At 37.1% G+C, this 17,533-nt stretch overlaps 1 protein-coding gene across 1 annotated transcript in view; it reads left to right on the forward strand.

Moving 5' to 3' along the window:
* Positions 1 to 17,533, forward strand: part of LOC150081487 (pre-mRNA-splicing factor RBM22) — a 115,424-nt gene that overhangs the window by 42,363 nt on the left and 55,528 nt on the right. Inside the window, exon 4 of the mRNA XM_090379322.1 lies at positions 13,475 to 13,575. Coding sequence (XP_090235448.1) covers positions 13,475 to 13,575 — 101 coding nt within the window. The remainder of the gene's footprint in view (positions 1 to 13,474; positions 13,576 to 17,533) is intronic.

Consider the following 17,533-nt stretch of genomic DNA (forward strand, 5'->3'; position numbering starts at 1 on the left):
AATGCCAATGGGATTCTTCATCTTGCTCAGAATAATCACCTGAGAGGGCATAAATTCAAATTGAGGAAGGACGGATGTCGGATAGATGTGCGGAAATTTGCCTTTGGCCAGCGGGTGGTTGGTTGGTGGAACCGACTTCCATCACTTGTTGTTGAAGTTGATAGCCTAAACAAATTTAAAGCTCAAGTGGACAGGTATTTCGAACGAACGGAGGGGTGAAATGGGAGTGGGTTTTTTTTTTTTTTTTTTTTTGGCTGATGCTGAATAAGCTTGCTTTCTTGCATCATATGCCTCTACTAATGCTAATGCTAATGCTAAATGGCTGCCCCGATTAACCGGTGGCCCAAAGAACTGAAATCCACTGTGTATAATATGCGGCATTATAGAAAGTTAACTACTCTAAAGAACTTGCAAATCTGTTTGTGTGTCCTTTTTTTTTTTTTTTTTTTAATGTAAACCTTGTGAATATTTCAAAAGTGTCTAATGTTAGGGAAACGATTTAGCATTAATAGTTAAATAGTGACCACTTAATTTTTATAGATTTAACTAGTGATGTCTGCTTAGATAAAGTTGTTTGCTAACACTATGAACTGTGATTGAGTTCCTTTATAACTTGTATATAACTGATGAATTTCTTTTTTCAATAAGTAAATCTTGGATGTTTTATTCCAGTTGTTGTGTGAATTATTTAAAATGCCCTGTTTTATGAAATTCAGCAACAAACAGAAACAAGTTTTTGGATCTGTGCATCTAGATCCACAAACTTGATGCCATGAAGTATTATAGAAGGAAATCCCAATACCAAGTACAGATAATTGTTTTAGTATTTTTTAGAAATACTCTCTTTGGAATAGTCCGAATGAGGAGGAGTGCAGTGGTTCTTAACCACTGCACTCCTCCCCATTATCTAGAGATTGTAAAACCCCAAGCATGAGAGGTACTAAAACCTATAGTACTAGTACTACTTAGTACTGTGCATGGGTTGGGGGGGATGAAAAGATGAAAGAAGATACTTGTTGACATTAGACTTAAACTTCTGTAAATTGTAATTTTCAGGAAATACGTATAAAGGAAGGGTTCCAGAAAATAGAAGTTTGAGGAATAAACGAGGAGGAAGAAAAGTTGGTTCTGTGAGTTTCAAGTTGGACAGTAAAAGTATGTTGACTGGTGGCAGCACGAGTTCTGACTGCTTTGGAAGATAGAGTGGAAATTATAGAAGCCAATTCAGAACAGTGCCCATGGAAGTATCTATACAAAAGGCATGCAGCAGAAACAGAAGGTCTATGAGACAGGGAGTGAAAGAGAGACTCTGTTAGAGATGACTCATTAATTAATCTAAGTTAAATTTATGTTTTATCCTGTAGCTTAGTAACCAATTCATGCCTGTTCTTTTCTTTTCCTTGGAAAACAGTATAGTAACAAGTTTTTGGATATTATTTTATTTTGTTTTCTAAATCTAATTAAAAACAAAGGAATTGAAAGAGAAATGGAAAACAAGATGCCTAGTTACCAGATGCTGCAGTTTACAGAACCCAGTCTTTCTCAGTAAGAAAACCTTTTTGTGTCTTCCAATCTAATCTTGCCTCTTCTCTGAACTCTTTCCAGCAGATTAATATGCTTCTTAAAATGTAATTTCCAAACTTCATTGCAGTATTCAAAATGTTTCCTAACCATTGCTTTATGCAAGGGTATAATCACTTCTTTGTCTCTGCTGACAAAGTTGTATGTCATTGACAGAATCCCATGAGGTGTTTTTGCAGCCACTCTGCACTGTTCAGAGAATTTCAAGTCAGACTCTATATTTACCTCTGGATCTTTTTCTTTGTCAACTTCCTCACTTCGGTGCTATCTAAATTGTGTGTTATTCTGAGATTCCTGATGTCCAAATGCAGTACAGTGCATTTAGCAGTGTTTAACCTAATAAAATGTTAAGGCAGAAAGCCTCAAATTATGTAAAATTCAAAATATGACACATTGGTTATTAGTCTAGTACAAACTACTAGAATTCAACTATGATACCAACTATTCAGCTGTGACACCATGTCTTTGATATCCCAACAATATCTGCCTTTGACATTTTGACAAGCTTCTCAAATTCATCAAATTTATTTACTAAACTCCTAGCATCAGTGTACACACAAGTATATATGCACTTGTTCTTATTCTTAGCTACTCTAACACAGTCCATGTATTTACTTGTTCCGCAAGGACTCCCAGCAGTCTCTAAAATTCCCAGAAACTTGTTTTCCAGCATACTGCTCATTCCAATAGAAGCCGTGCAAGAATCACTTTTGCCTCTGCCAGTGGCTACTGTTAACCTATCCGTCTGTGTATCCCCGCCCAAGTCTAGTTTTCCAATCCACCTAACACTGCCTCAATAGTATCAGTAAATATTCTTGCACCCTTTCTCTCCTGTTAAAGAAAAGGTGTGTGTGTGTGTGCCAAGATGGTGCCAAAAATTTTGAATGAGAAGAGTGCAAGTTTGCGAAGATGTTTTGAAAAAAACTGAAGATCCAGACTTTCTGAGTACAGTAAGATCCCTGTATCTGCGGTGGATACGTTCCAAGACTTACCGTGGATGGCTGAAACTGCAGATATAAGCGAACACCTGCTGACCCCATATATAATGTGATTTAAAGTACAGCAGACTCGATTTGCCAGGATTGGATTAACCAGGACACTTCAAGTCTCCAAATTTAAAAAAAAAAAAAATCAACTAGAAATCATAAAATCAAGTAATAACTAGAATAGTTATTACTTGAATAACTATTCTAGGTATAAACAGATATTTTATACCTAAACAGGTATAAACAGAAAAATAGGTATAAACAGATATTTTTCAAGTCCTAAATAAGTGACAAGAAGCTGCATTATAAGTCATTATTGGGAGATTAGTATACTGATTATCTTGCAACCCCTGCTGTCTGCACACCTACCACTCAAAACCAAAAAGAAAAGAGACCAAATGTTTAGTTTGATTTAGTGCGTTGTTAGGTGCCTCCGTAGCCAGGTGGGAAGGAGCAGCAGTGCGTAGCACACGCTTCTTGATTAGACTGGGGTTTGAGTCCGTTACCACCAAATACAGAGGATGCGGCAAGGTCAGGACCACTGCATATCCCCAAGCAATATTGCCTTAATTGCTAATGCTCCTTAAAAAAAAAAAAAAAAAAGTGCGTTGCACCGCAAAAGAACAAATTTTGTTTCATTATTTATGTTGGGATGTCGGATTTTTTTTTTTTTTTTTTTTTTTATAGTAACTTTTTTTTTTTGGTTTGTTTAAAAATTGTGAAAATGATGGGCAAACGGAAGAAGTTGGAAACAAAGGTACAATGCGAGTAGGCGTAATCTACAGACCAGGTGATTGTGAAGACTATGACAAAAGCCTCTACATGCAAATGGAATGGGCAAGTAAGCGTCAATGCCTTATTATGGGTGATTTCAATTTGCCTCTAATTGATTGGAGTAAATGGGAAGGAAACTCGACATGGGGAACAAAATTTTTAAATCAACTAGATGACTGTTATTTGTATCAACATGTCAGGGAAAGTACTAGAGAAAAGAATATCCTAGACCTCATCATCACACATGAATCAGATGACATAACAGGGCTGACAGTAGAGGAACCAGTAGCAGGAAGTGATCACGGAGTTCTACGGTGGATGATGACGAGAGAGGTAGCAGAAGTAAAAGGCAAAGGAATGGGTTTTAATTTCAGAAAAGGAAATTACGATGCCTTAAGGTACTACATGGCCTCTATTAACTGGGTAGATATCGCGCAGAGAATGAATACAATTGAACTGTGGTACGCTTTTAAAACATTAATCACAGATGCCTTGAATGCGTATATACCATTAAAAAAATACTCCACGAGAAGGGTTCCAAGTTGGATGAATAGTGAAGTTGCCACATTACTTGAGCAGAAAAAGGTGGCATGGAAACGTTACAGAGCAATAAAAAGTACTGAAGCCTATAACAGCTACAAGGTGATGTGTAATAGAGCCACAGAAAAGGTTCGACAGGCAAAGGCAGTTTATGAGAAATCACTAGCAAACAGAGCAAAGAGGGGGGATAAAGAATTCTTCACATATATAAATGCCAAGAAGAGCAGGACAAACCAGATCGGACCTTTACGTAAGGGAAAGGGGATAGTAATAAATACACCAGCTGCCGTTGCAGATGAACTCAACAGTTATTTTGCATCGATATTTACAAATGAAAAGCCTTTTGTGGCAATGGGAAATTGTGGGAGCGAAGTTAAAAAATATGTAATTAATGATATTGAAATTTCGCAAGATTATTTAATGAAAAAACTTTCAAGCCTACAGACTAGTAAGGCTCCTGGAGTTGATGGAATATACCCTATAATCTTGAGAGAGGCGGCAAGCGAGTGCATTGAACCACTGAGGCTGGTTATGCGAGCATCACTAGACTCTGGGGAGATTCCCTTGGATTGGAAAAGTGCAAATGTATCTCCCATACATAAGGGTGGCTCTAAAAGTGAAGTGGGAAATTATCGACCTGTCAGTCTGACTTCAGTAGTAGGGAAAATCATGGAGGCATTGATCAAGGGTGGAATTCAGGATCATTTGGATAGAATTGAAATTCTCAAGGATACTCAGCATGGTTTTGTAAAGGGAAAATCATGTTTAACAAATCTGGTTCGCTATTACGAAAGGGTCACTCACGAGCTGGATTTAGGAAATAATTTCGACATTGTTTATTTAGATTTCAGTAAAGCTTTTGACTCAGTCCCACATGAGCGGTTGCTTTATAAGCTGGAACAGGTTGGAATCACTGGGAAAATCCTTAGATGGATAGAAGGATGGCTTCAGGGCAGGAGGCAGAGGGTTGTGATAAATGGCTATTCCTCAGATTGGGTTGATGTAAGAAGTGGGGTTCCCCAAGGATCAGTATTAGGACCACTGTTGTTTTTAATTTTCATAAACGACATTGATGAAGGGATAGAGGGCGTGATGTCTAAATTTGCAGATGATGTTAAAATTGGTAGAGTAGTTAATGATCACTGTCAAGCTGAGCTTCTTCAGAGAGACCTAGATAGACTTCAAGAATGGTCAGAAAAATGGCAGCTGTGCTTTAATCCAACAAAGTGTAAGGTATTACACCTGGGAAACAGTAATCCCAAAATAACTTATTCACTTGGTGGAGTTCAACTAAACCCAGTACTGGAGGAAAGGGACTTGGGTGTTACGATACGGTCAGACATGAAATTCTCTGAGCATTGTAAACAGGTTGCAAGGAAGGCCCATGGTGTCCTATCGATGATCTATCGAACTTTTGCAAGTAGAGATAGGGACGTGATAATCCCATTATATAAGGCCTATGTTAGACCACACTTGGAATACTGTGTTCAAGTATGGAGACCGCACCTAAAGAAAGACATCGAGCTTCTTGAAAGGGTGCAAAGAAGGGTAACTCGCCTGGTGAGATCGGCAAAAGGGCGTCCTTATGAAGAAAGACTTCGAATATGTGGGTTGCAGAGTTTGGAAACTAGACACCTTAGAGGAGATTTGATTGAGGTGTTTAAGGCTCTGAGAGGCATCAGTAAAATGAATGAGGACAAAATTTTCAAGATTATAAATGATGCTAGAACTAGGGGACATAAATTCAAGTTACGCGGGGAAATGTTTAGATTGGACTGCAGGAAGTTTTATTTTAGCCAGCGAGTTATAAATTACTGGAATAAGTTGCCTTCATGGGTGGTAGAGGCCGACAGTTTGGGGAAATTCAAAGGTCATCTGGATAGTACTTTCGGGTAAGGGAAGCGCATAGGATGATAGGATTAATTTCCTTTTTATTTAATTTTTAATTTCATTTTATTATTTTTATTTATTTATTAATTATTATTATTTATTTATTTAATTTTTGTTTTTATCATTGTTTTGTTCGGATTTTTTTTTTTTTTTTTTTTTTGGCTGGTGCAGCATAAGCCATAGGCTTTCTTGCACCATACGGCCGTTACTAATACTAATACTAATACTAATTTTGCTTTCAAATTAAACAAAAACTTGAAATTATTCAAAAGTTTGAAAACGGACCATCCGCTAAATCTCTAAAGAACCATTATAATGTTGGTGACCGAACCATATGTGACATTGTAAAAAAATAAAGGGAAGCTATTCGATTTAAAATCGACTTCGTAAAAAATAAAGGTAAGCATCGTATTGGGCACACGAGTAGTATGTGTTAAGTTTTTTTTGTTTTTTTTCCGTGGTTAACCACGGGTAACTGAATCAGCGGATACAGGGGCACAACTGTACTGTAATTATTTGCGGCGAAAGTGGGCTGTTCCCATAAGAAAAAGAAACTTAAAAGACAGCAGTGCAGGAAGGTGGAAGACAAAAATTCCCCCAGACCAAAAATAGCAAGAATGTCAAGATCAAAAAAAAACCATGTTTGTTTCCTTTGATATTAAAAGAATTATGGCTGAATATATCCCGCTAAATCAGACTGTCATCCAAGCATACTACATTGAAGTTGTGATAGGGCTGCATGACATTGGTGCCTCCGTAGTCAGGTGGGCAGGAGCAGCAGTGCGTAGCACACACTTCTTGATTAGACCAGGGTTCGAGCCCATGACCACCAAATATGGAGGATGCAGAAAGGTCAGGGAATGACTACCGCATATCCCCGGAGCAATATAGCTTTAGTTGCTAATGCTCCTAAAAACCAAATAACAAACAAACAAGCTGCATGACAAAAGGAAGAGAGAATTGTGGAAAGATGGATTGGATGCTCCATCAAGATAGTGCTCCAGTACACAATGTGCTCTCTGTTCGCCAGTTTCTGGCCAAAAAACAATCTCTGTGTGTGTGAACATGCGGGGATTGTTTTTTGGCCAGAAACCAGACCTAGTCTCTGTGACCTATTTTCCTTCTCCAAATTGGAAGGTGTACTTAAGGTAACCCATTTTCAATCCACTGAAGACATTCAGAAAATGACTGAAGTGTTAAATGACTTGCAGAAGATGACTTCTAGAAATGTTTCTATGCTTGGAAAAAACTTATGGAACAGTGTGAGTGCAAGCCCAAGGCAATTATTTTGAAGGGAATTACTTGTAAGTTATGAAATATTTCTTGATGTGAGAGAACATTTTTATTGCTATTTTTCTGTAATGTGTGCTTTTTTTTTCCTTCTTTGTAAACTTGGATACATTTTTTATGTGTACTTAGGCTACAGAAAGCTACTATAGCTTCTGTTCTGTTAGCATGCCAAATTAGGTTAAATTTTACCATTAAACTCTATGTAAGTTGGAATTTCCCTAAAGGCTTATGCAGCTACGCGCACTCAATTTGATTGAAACAAAAAAGAAATGTTCGACGAATATGTAATTAGAATTATTTATTACATTTTTTTTCTCATGTGCAGGAAAAATTTCAAAATTGTTCAAAATTACTATAGTGTGCAATTACAAAACTTTTACTTTTAACATTGTGGAAACCAGCGTGATGCTTCAACCTATTAAACCACCTGTTGCTTGCCACAAACTTGGTTTGGGGTTTGCCAATCTTATCCTTAATATCTTCATAAATACTACTTGCTTTTGCTTGAATGGCCATTAGACTCAGGGGCACTTGTTTCTAATTTTCATGCATATTATTAATAGCATTTCCATCTTCGATATAGCACCTCAACACCGTTTTGTGATCTCTGTTGATCTTAAATGCGTTGATACTTTAACATGTTCTTTTATATGCCCACTGTCCTTTAAAATAGTATTCACTGTTGAAGCAGCCAGACCTAATTCCCGTGCAGTAGATGACAAACTTTGTCCTGCTTCTTACTTCTTAATCATGTTCATCTTCATTTCTAAATCAATTTTGTTTCATTTCCTAGGACTGCCACCACTTGCAGTTTCTGTTGGTCATTTTCCCTTCATCATTGTAATGAGTAAATAGGAATGAAGAGAAACTGAAAATTTACTTATGTTTTTTATATGATTGAAGATTTCAGTGAAGGGGGAAACACATTTCACAATAATAATGTAAAAGCCCACTCAATTCTAATTATCAGTATTATTTCAAATGCAATAAGATCAAGTTTACTACCCGTTTATAATAAATTTTCTGTTTATTCTCCGGGAAGACCAAATTGTCAGGAGTTCACAAGGAAGAGAGAATACAAGAAACAGCACCGTATTCAGCAGTCACCGGCTTGAGCCCCGGTCACTCAAGGCACGACCTGACCACTCAGCTACGGAATAGATTGTGGAATGTGCCTGACCACTCAGCTACGGAATAGATTTCACTATCAGAAAGTCCAATAAACTGGAAAGTGCAAATTGTTTTTGTTTTATGGTGTTGATCCCCAGAAATGTGCTTTGGAAAAATATCACAGAGGTGTTCAAAATTGATTCTTACAACGGAACATATGATAATGATGAAAGTGTAGTCACCGGCTTGAGCCCCGGTCACTTAAGGCACGACCTGACCACTCAGCTACGGAATAGATTGTGGAATGTGCCTGACCACTCAGCTACGGAATAGATTTCACTATCAGAAAGTCCAATAAACTGGAAAGTGCAAATTGTTTTTGTTTTATGGTGTTGATCCCCAGAAATGTGCTTTGGAAAAATATCACAGAGGTGTTCAAAATTGATTCTTACAACGGAACATATGATAATGATGAAAGTGTAGGGCATTCTCCACCTGGACCGCATAGCCCCTTCCTCTCAGCCAATAGTAGTATTTGTAAACATGTTTTGTTTTTGCATCCTTTAGTTAAAAGTGATTTTTGTGTTGTACTTAGACATAAATTTATAAAAAGCTATTACAATTTCCACTATAAAAATTACCTTTTAGAGAGTTAAATAGCTTAGTTATAGAGTGAAAATTTCAACTTTTGAGGTCTTGGAACGAATTACAAAAAAAAAAAAAAAAAAAATGCATCCAGTTGACATAGATGGACAGAGCATTGTTGAGTCAGTGTGGTGTGACATACGTACTGGGAAAACAAAAATAAGGGTAGGAGTTTGTTATAGGCCTAATGACTCTGATGAATACAATGAACAATTATACAGAGAAATAGAATGGGCCAGTATAATGGGGGATTTTAACTTTCCAGATATAGGCAGGAACTTGTGGTTTGATCACTCACACACTTAGCAAGACTTTTGCAGATTAGAGTTGCAACAATATAACTAATGTTTAATGGTTTAGTAAATTTGATTTAGACTTGCAGATTTGCTGTAGCCAATGCCCTGAATCTAAAATAAGTAGATAAAAATATTTCTGATAGTTCATAATATGTTAAACAGTTCAGATTAGTTGATTTGATTCTGTTTGTTGTTTGGTTTTTAGGAGCATTAGCAACTAAGGCCATATTGCCCCGGGGATATGCGGTGGTCATTCCCTGACCTTTCTGCATCCTCCATATTTGGTAGTGACCGGCTCGAACCCCGGTCTAATCAAGAAGCGTGTGCTACGCACTGCTGCTCCTTCCCACCTGGCTACGGAGGTGCCATTTGATTCTGTAATGTTTCCACAGATTAAGAAATTAAGTTTCTAGACAAAAACTGATCTGTGTTTATAATGTTCAGAACATTAACAACACGAGTTTTTAAAAAACTAAAATTCATTTCTTATTTACTCTTTGAAAAAAAAAAAAAAAAAATCTGGTTTTTCAGTGCCACATCTGTTCTTACAGGATATTTTGATCTGAATCACCACTCAGACTCGTATCTCGATTTAAATTTATGCCCCCCTATGTATGCTCTCTGAACAAGAGTAAGTATGCCATCAACATTTAGCTTACTCAATCCAATCAGTCTTAAACACTTCAATCAGATCTCTTTGCAGGTGCAGGTGCCTAGTTTCCAGGCTCTGCAATTTGCAGAACTGACACCTTTTTTTTTTGTAAGAGTACCCTACCAAAACTATACTGAAGGAATACCAAAATTCATATTAGCATCACTCAGGGAGCAATACTCTTGATCTGATTATCAGTAGTGATTCTTCATGCATTAAGAACCTGCAGATAAATGAACCACTAGGTGGCAGTGATCACAGTGTGTTGAAGTGGGATTTACTCAAGGAGGTAACTACCATCAGAGGTAAAGGGAAGGGTTTTTGTTTTCGTAAAGGCGACTATGATGGTCTGAGACAGTATTTAAATTCTATACAGTGGGACGAACTGATGATGTTACCAACAGCAAACTCAAAATGGGAAGCATTCAAGGAACTAATATTGGTGGCTACCAGGCTTTACATACCAACTAAGAAATATTGTTCAAGGTTTAGGCCTAAATGGTTGTCAGATGGACTAATGAGACATGTGGCAGAGAAGAAAAATGCATGGGATACATACAAATTAATGGGTGACATGGAAGCCTATGATAGATATAAGTTGGTCTGTAACCAAGTCACAAAGGAGATTAGGCAGGCAAAGGCAGACTACGAAAAATCCTTGGCAAAGGATGCAAAGAAAAACAGAAAGGAGTTCTTTACATACTTGAACTCGAGAAGGAAAGGGATGAATCAGATTGGTCCACTGGATATTGATGGTTCAACAGTTGAGGATCCTGCTCAGGTGGCTAACAATCTAAACGAGTATTTTGCATCTACATTCACGCATGAGGAGTCATTCAGGAAGGAGAATGATGTAGGTAAAGTAAACATTGGCAGTGAGCTGGATGATTTTGTAATAACTGAGAGGAAAGTGGAGGAGAGATTGTTGAGGATAAACATAAAAAAGGCACCTGGGGTGGATGGGATCTATCCAGTTATATTAAAGGAGGCAGCAAAGGAAGTATGCAAACCCCTAGCCATAATTATGAGAGCTTCTTTGGACTCAGGGGAGGTACCCATAGACTGGAGATGTGCAAATGTAACCCCAATTCACAAAGGAGGATCAAAGGCTGACACAAGTAATTATAGACCTGTTAGTTTAATTTCTGTTCCAGGTAAATTAATGGAGGCACTGGTTAAAGAAGCACTGCAGGATCATCTAGACAAGAATTCAGTTATAGCTCAGACGCAGCATGGTTTTGTTAAGGGCAGGTCTTGCCTGACCAATTTGATTGGATACTATGATGTAGTCACAAAAGAACTGGATGCAGGGAATAACTTTGATATTATATATTTGGATCTTAGAAAGGCTTTTGATACTGTTGCACATGGAAGACTGCTGCACAAATTGGAGCAGTGTGGCATTGGAGGCAAATTGCTGCTATGGATAAGGGGATGGTTGAGTGGCAGAAGACAGAGAGTGGTAATCAATGGACACTGCTCAACGTGGACTAATGTTATTAGTGGAGTTCCTCAAGGTTCAGTGTTGGGTCCATTGTTGTTTTCGGTGTTTATGAATGATATTGATGATGGGATATCAAGTTTAATGTCTAAGTTTGCAGATGATACAAAGGTTGGCAGGGTCGTTAAGGACACTACTGACGCTATGCTGCTGCAACAGGATCTGGAAAGGTTGAACAGATGGGCTGAGAGGTGGCAAATGAAGTTTAACATTGACAAATGTAAAGTACTACATATGGGTAACAGTAACCCCAGAGCAATGTATCAACTCTGCGGTACTACACTGACAGTGGTGGAGAATGAAAAGGACTTGGGGGTAATTGTGCAGGCAGATATGAAGTTCTCTGAGCAGTGCAGACGAGCTGCAAGAGTAGCTCATGGTGTCTTGTCAATGATATACAGGAATTTTTCTAGCAGGGATAAGGAGGTGATTATTCCCTTGTATAAGGCAATGGTTAGGCCACATCTTGAGTACTGTATACAGGTCTGGAGGCCTCATTTCAAGAAGGATGTAGAGCTGCTGGAACGGGTACAGAGAAGGGCAACAAGATTAGTAAATGGAACAAAGGGTTGCTCTTACGAAGAAAGGCTTAAGTTTTGCAAATTACAGAGTCTGGAGACTAGGCACCGGCGAGGTGATCTGATAGAGGTGTATAAGGCTTTGAATGGTTTGAGCATGCTCAATGCCAATGGGATTCTTCATCTTTCTCAGAATAATCACCTCAGAGGGCATAAATTCAAATTGAGGAAGGACGGATGTCGGATAGATGTGCGGAAATTTTCCTTTGGCCAGCGGGTGGTTGGTTGGTGGAACCGACTTCCATCACTTGTTGTTGAAGTTGATAGCCTAAACAAATTTAAAGCTCAGCTGGACAGGTATTTCGAACGAACGGAGGGGTGAAATGGGAGAGGGTTGTTTTTTTTTTTTTTTTTTTTTTTTTGGCTGATGCTGAATAAGCTTGCTTTCTTGCATCATATGCCTCTACTAATGCTAATGCTAATGCTAATATTTTAATTGTTTTAAAACATTTTCAACATCAGCAAGTTTGTAAGAGTCCTGGACTCTTACAGAGTGCTTCCAATAGCTTACATTTTTATAGGAGTTAAGAATGTATAAGTTATCAGCAGTGCCCCTTTCTTTGTTTTGAAATACTATATATTAATTTTTTATTGCTCTTATAAATTATGTTTAATTAAATGCAGTATGCATTTTATGTAGGAGGGAATAAATTAAAAAGCATTTATCAGATTCACTACTTGTATTACAATACAAAATAAGAATATATTTCAGATAAGTGATTTGTTTTTACATTGTCATAACAAAATTTGAATCTCAGTGGTTGTAAAGCTGTTATTCCTCATCACACCAAGAGAGCTTTGACCAATAGATCAGCATCTCTAATGGTGTGCAGTTAATTATCATCAGACATCTTAGATTTTGGACAAGGAATAAATTTAAAAATGTTCCGTATGTCAAGACAGAAAATTTTAGAATAATACTAGTAGAAAATACTAGGTACCACAGTTGACTTGTTGCCCAGGATTTGTTGTGACCTGATCATTAACATAGAAAACTAATAAAAATTAAAATTTTTTGATATATACAGGTATTATAAAACTGTTAATTTAATACAGACACAAATTAAAATTCTTCTTCTGTTCTCTGAGAAATTTTTTGAAAAATTTGGTTTTGTGCACCAGTTTTCTCATTTCACTGATATTTTATTTGCATCTGTGCTAGTGCTCAAATGTTTTCATCACCACTCAAATGTTTTGTGACTATAATAGATCAAATTTGTACGTCACTTGTTCTGGCAATTGGGGTTGATTAATGTGCCTTTTAACAGCATGAAGCATTTCAGTTTTGGTGGTAGATGCTACTTTTTCAAAAGCAGGCATCTTTTGACTTAAAAAATCAGGCAGCTGTCCTATTCACTGATATGTATATATTCTGGCTAATGTTGCTTTAGTTGTATATTGTTTTTGGTGATTTGATCTTGCATGAATTGTGTTAATTTGTTTGCACTATGTGATCTCTGGCTTGGCTGCTCACATGCACTGAAAATATTCTAAATCATGTTTTATTTGTAAATTATTGACTATACATACAATCAAATTTTATAAGAATTGCACATGATTCAAATTTATTTTCATATTTATGCATATTTACAAATGCCTTAAAATAACAAGGGCTTTATTCTTTTCAACAGGTTTACCTGTTCAGGTTCGTGACTATGCTCTTAATCTTAAAGATGAAATTCCTAGATCTGAAGTTAACAGAGAATACTATTCCCAGAATTTGGAACGTGAGGTATTTTGATTATTTAATTACAGAGTTTTTCTGTTTTATTTTGTTTGCCACATTATATTTAATAATTACTTTTTGAACCATTTAGAATGATTATGGGGGTCATTGGATTTGGGATAGATTCCAAACTGCCACTGTACCACCCAATATATAAAGGATGTTTTTATTGCAAAGTGGGTAACTACAATCAGTCTGACTTCAGTGGTAGGAAAAATCATGCAGTTAATGATACAGGAACATTTAGATAGAAATTATTATTATTATTAGCCATGTTGTGCAAGGAAGCCTGAGGCTTATGCTGCACCAGCCAAAAAAAAACTCCCCAGTTACACACACACACACACACAGAGAGAGAGAGAGAGAGAGAGAGAGAGAGAGAGAGAGAGAGAGAGAGAGGAATCACCAAGAAAGAGAAGAATGATGATATCCAGCTCAGGACCCTGGATTTTCCAAGCCCATACTTACCAGATGTGAGCCCCTGGGGTTAAATGGAATGCTGAAGGCTACATAACACAATTTTGTTAACAGAAAATCATGTTTAACTAACCAGGTAAGCAATTTTTTGCAGTTGGATGTAGGAAATAATAATCATGAGCTGGATGTAGGAAATAATTTTAACTTCGTTTATTTGAATTTTAGCAGAGCACTTGACTCAGTCCCTAGTGAGAGGTTACTGTATAAGCTGAACATATGATCATGAGTAAGTTTCTCAGATGAATCGCAGAGTGGCTGTAGGGCAGGAGAAAAGTGTTTGTGATTACTCTTTAGATTGATCTTACAGCGGTGTAGCTACAGTCTTTTGCACCCATGGCAGATCCTTCTAGTGTCACCCCCTAAATAATGTTATCAACTCAAAAAAAAAAAAAAAAAAAAAAAGTCTTAAAACTTAATTGATTTTAAGAAATCGCCGAAAGCTAAAGAACATTAAAAATTCAGTGAATAAAGTATAGTGTATTTACATCGTACAGTGACTTCTTAATTACGCGAGGGTTGCATTACAGAGTGTCTCACGCAATTTAAATTCACAAGTAATGTAAATAATCACCAAAAAATGTGATAATAGGCCTATGAGAGTGGCTTGCATCTAGCTAAGTTACCCCTACCAGTAGATAGCATTAATTTTCTTTGGTTGAAAGACTGGGCACTCTAAAGAAAATGATGAGCAACCAAAGAGATTCATTCATCTTTATCGATTTACTTAATTTCTTTATAAATTAAGTACGTTCACTATAACCAACATTTACAGTACAACACAAACAGAAATTAAGAGAGAGCTAGAGAGATTGGGATGGAGGGAAGCCTTGGTCAGATTCATGAGAGGGATCATCATGGTCAGATTCCATTCCCTTGGATTCGAACCAGATAGGTGCGGTGGGGGTGTTATGTTAACCCTGGCAGTGGAGGGTTCACTTGACTGCTCCCTTGAGCTCCTGAAAAAGAAATCCAGAGTTAGTTGCTTTGCACTTTGCCTCTTCTCACACAACTCATAGTAGCAACCAAATTCTAGCATAACCTTACGTTGCACTTTAGAGCTTCATTCAAAATTAGGGTCTTCATCAGCTTACAGATTTAGACCATCTGTAAGATTCAATACTTTTGATATGATTTTCACTGTCAGGCTCTGTTGTTCTTTAACCTCTGGGCTTTTCCTCGCTGCTACCTTCTCCTCTTGAATGTGATGCTGCTGCATTGCAGACAGATCTTCATTTGATAATTCTTGATGATGCAAATCAATTAAATCATCAACATCAGTTGCCTCCACTTCAGTGTACCCTATCTTTTTAGCGAGTTTCACGCATTTGTTTTTAGTTTGTGCAAAAACTTCGTCAGAATCAGAGCCTTTAAAGGAGTTGCTAAGATTTGGACATGACTTATGCCACGAACTTTGAATAGATTTGGTGATATATGGAACTTCACACCATGCAGCATCAATGAATTTTAAATCATCTTTTGTATTGAAGGCTTGCCAATATTGCTGCATGCTCATCTGTTCGTGGTCGGTTTTGTCAATTAGATCAGCCAGAATGCACTTTAAATACTGATCCTGATCCTTAAAAGATTTAATCACATGTTGGCCCATAGGCCAGAGTATTGAGTTTGTATTTGCTGGGAAGAAAACAATCTTGAAATTCGAACAGACATCAACAATACTTGGCGGATGGGTTTTTTTTTGGCATTATCAAGAATAAGTAAGATGTTGAACGGAATTCCTTCTGCCTTGCAATAAACTCCAGTTCTGGTTGTAACTGAGATCCAAGATAACTTCTGAAAATAGCAGCAGTCATTCACCCTTTAGGGTTTGAGTACCAGTACAAGGGCGTGTGTACAACTGCCGTAACCTTTAAGAGCATGAGGGTTTTGATAGTGGCAAATGCAACAGGTGTTTATGACACTCCATGTTAGCACCAAACAGAAACGTTAGCCGATCCTCACCTTTAAGCCAGGCGCAGTCTTTTCAGCAATGGAAATATAAAAACTATTAAACTATTATATTAGGATCAACAGGTAATTTCTTACATATACCCATGTGTATCGTGTCTGTAAATTACGTGTGTTCTCTGGTCGATTTACCTGTTTTGCTGGATGAAAAAAACATTGCTATCTACGCCTGAGACCAACTAACTCTGCCACGGAGTGAAAAAAGCCCATTAAAGTTCCTCGCATCATCGACAGGATTCGAACCTGGTCCTTTTCCACCTAGTATTGGTAGGACGGTAACAATAGCTTGCTACCCATGCAGACAGTGGAGGCACCTCCGTAGCCAGGTAGGCAGGAGCAGCAGTGCATAGCACACGCTTCTTGATTAGACCGGGGTTCAAGCCCGTGACCACCAAATACGGAGGATGCGGAAAGTCACGGAATGACCACCGCATATCCCCGGAGCAATATGGCCTTAGTTGCTAATGCTCCTAAAAACCAAATGACAACAGCAGACAGTGTAAATATAAGTGCAATCAGGCATTTTTTTTTTTTTTTTTTTCCAATATAAACTTGTTTCATCCAGGTCAAATATCTGTTTAGGTATGTACTCCCCCCCTCTCTCGTGGTGCTTTCCGTAAATATGGTTGCCACTCGTTATTTTAAATTTGCATAATTTAAACACACATAAAGTAAGAAATTGCTGTATTTAATATAATAACAAAAAGAGATACAAAATATGAAAACCAATAACAAAAGAGATTTATAGTTTCCATTTTTGTGTTTTCATTAAGGCAAATTTATCGATAACCTGATTAAAATTAATTTTACTGGCATATTCATTTTCAATAGGTAATATAGCTAGATTTGATAATCTAGTCTGAACCATTGATGAGCAGAAGTAATTTTTAATTAATTTTAATTTGGAAGAGCTTCTTTCGCAAGAAGTTATAGAAACACATGCTGTTAAAAAAAGAGAACCTTAAACATAATAATAAATTTGGTAGAGATTCCGAAAAATCACACTTTATAATAAATTCTACAAACTGCAAAGCTGTCCGCCGTTTTACTTCCTGAACAGTTATTTTTGCAGCTTGTAAGTGACATCTTAGTCAGCCAGTTTCTAATACAATTTCTTTGTGGCAAAATTCATCGAAAATTTTGGTCAGCTTTGAAATATGCATTTCGTCCATTGCTTTCAAACAAACCTCCATTTCTCAACAAAACTTATCCAGCATCTTTTGTCATTTCTCCTGGCATTTTTTTTTTTTATCCTTATTCTTCCTCCTATTGAAATATCCATTTCTTCACAAGTTGTATTTGCAAATTGAGGAGCCCTTTCTACAATTTTAAGGTCTGTAACTTTACAACAAATTTTTTCAGTCTTATTCCAGCTGTTTTGTAAATATTTTGTGTAAGGGTAACTTCTTGTAGAATTTTGTGCCAGAAAGAAAGAACTTAGAAAAGAAAAATCATGTATGGATGATAATAAAATTTTAGCAATCCCTCTAGTATCTATACTCTCTTGAAATTCACACAATGT

Source organism: Mastigoproctus giganteus, chromosome 8, assembly GCF_048544385.1.
Source record: "Mastigoproctus giganteus isolate SK-2022 chromosome 8, ASM4854438v1, whole genome shotgun sequence".
Classification (NCBI taxonomy): Eukaryota; Metazoa; Arthropoda; class Arachnida; order Uropygi; family Thelyphonidae; genus Mastigoproctus; species Mastigoproctus giganteus.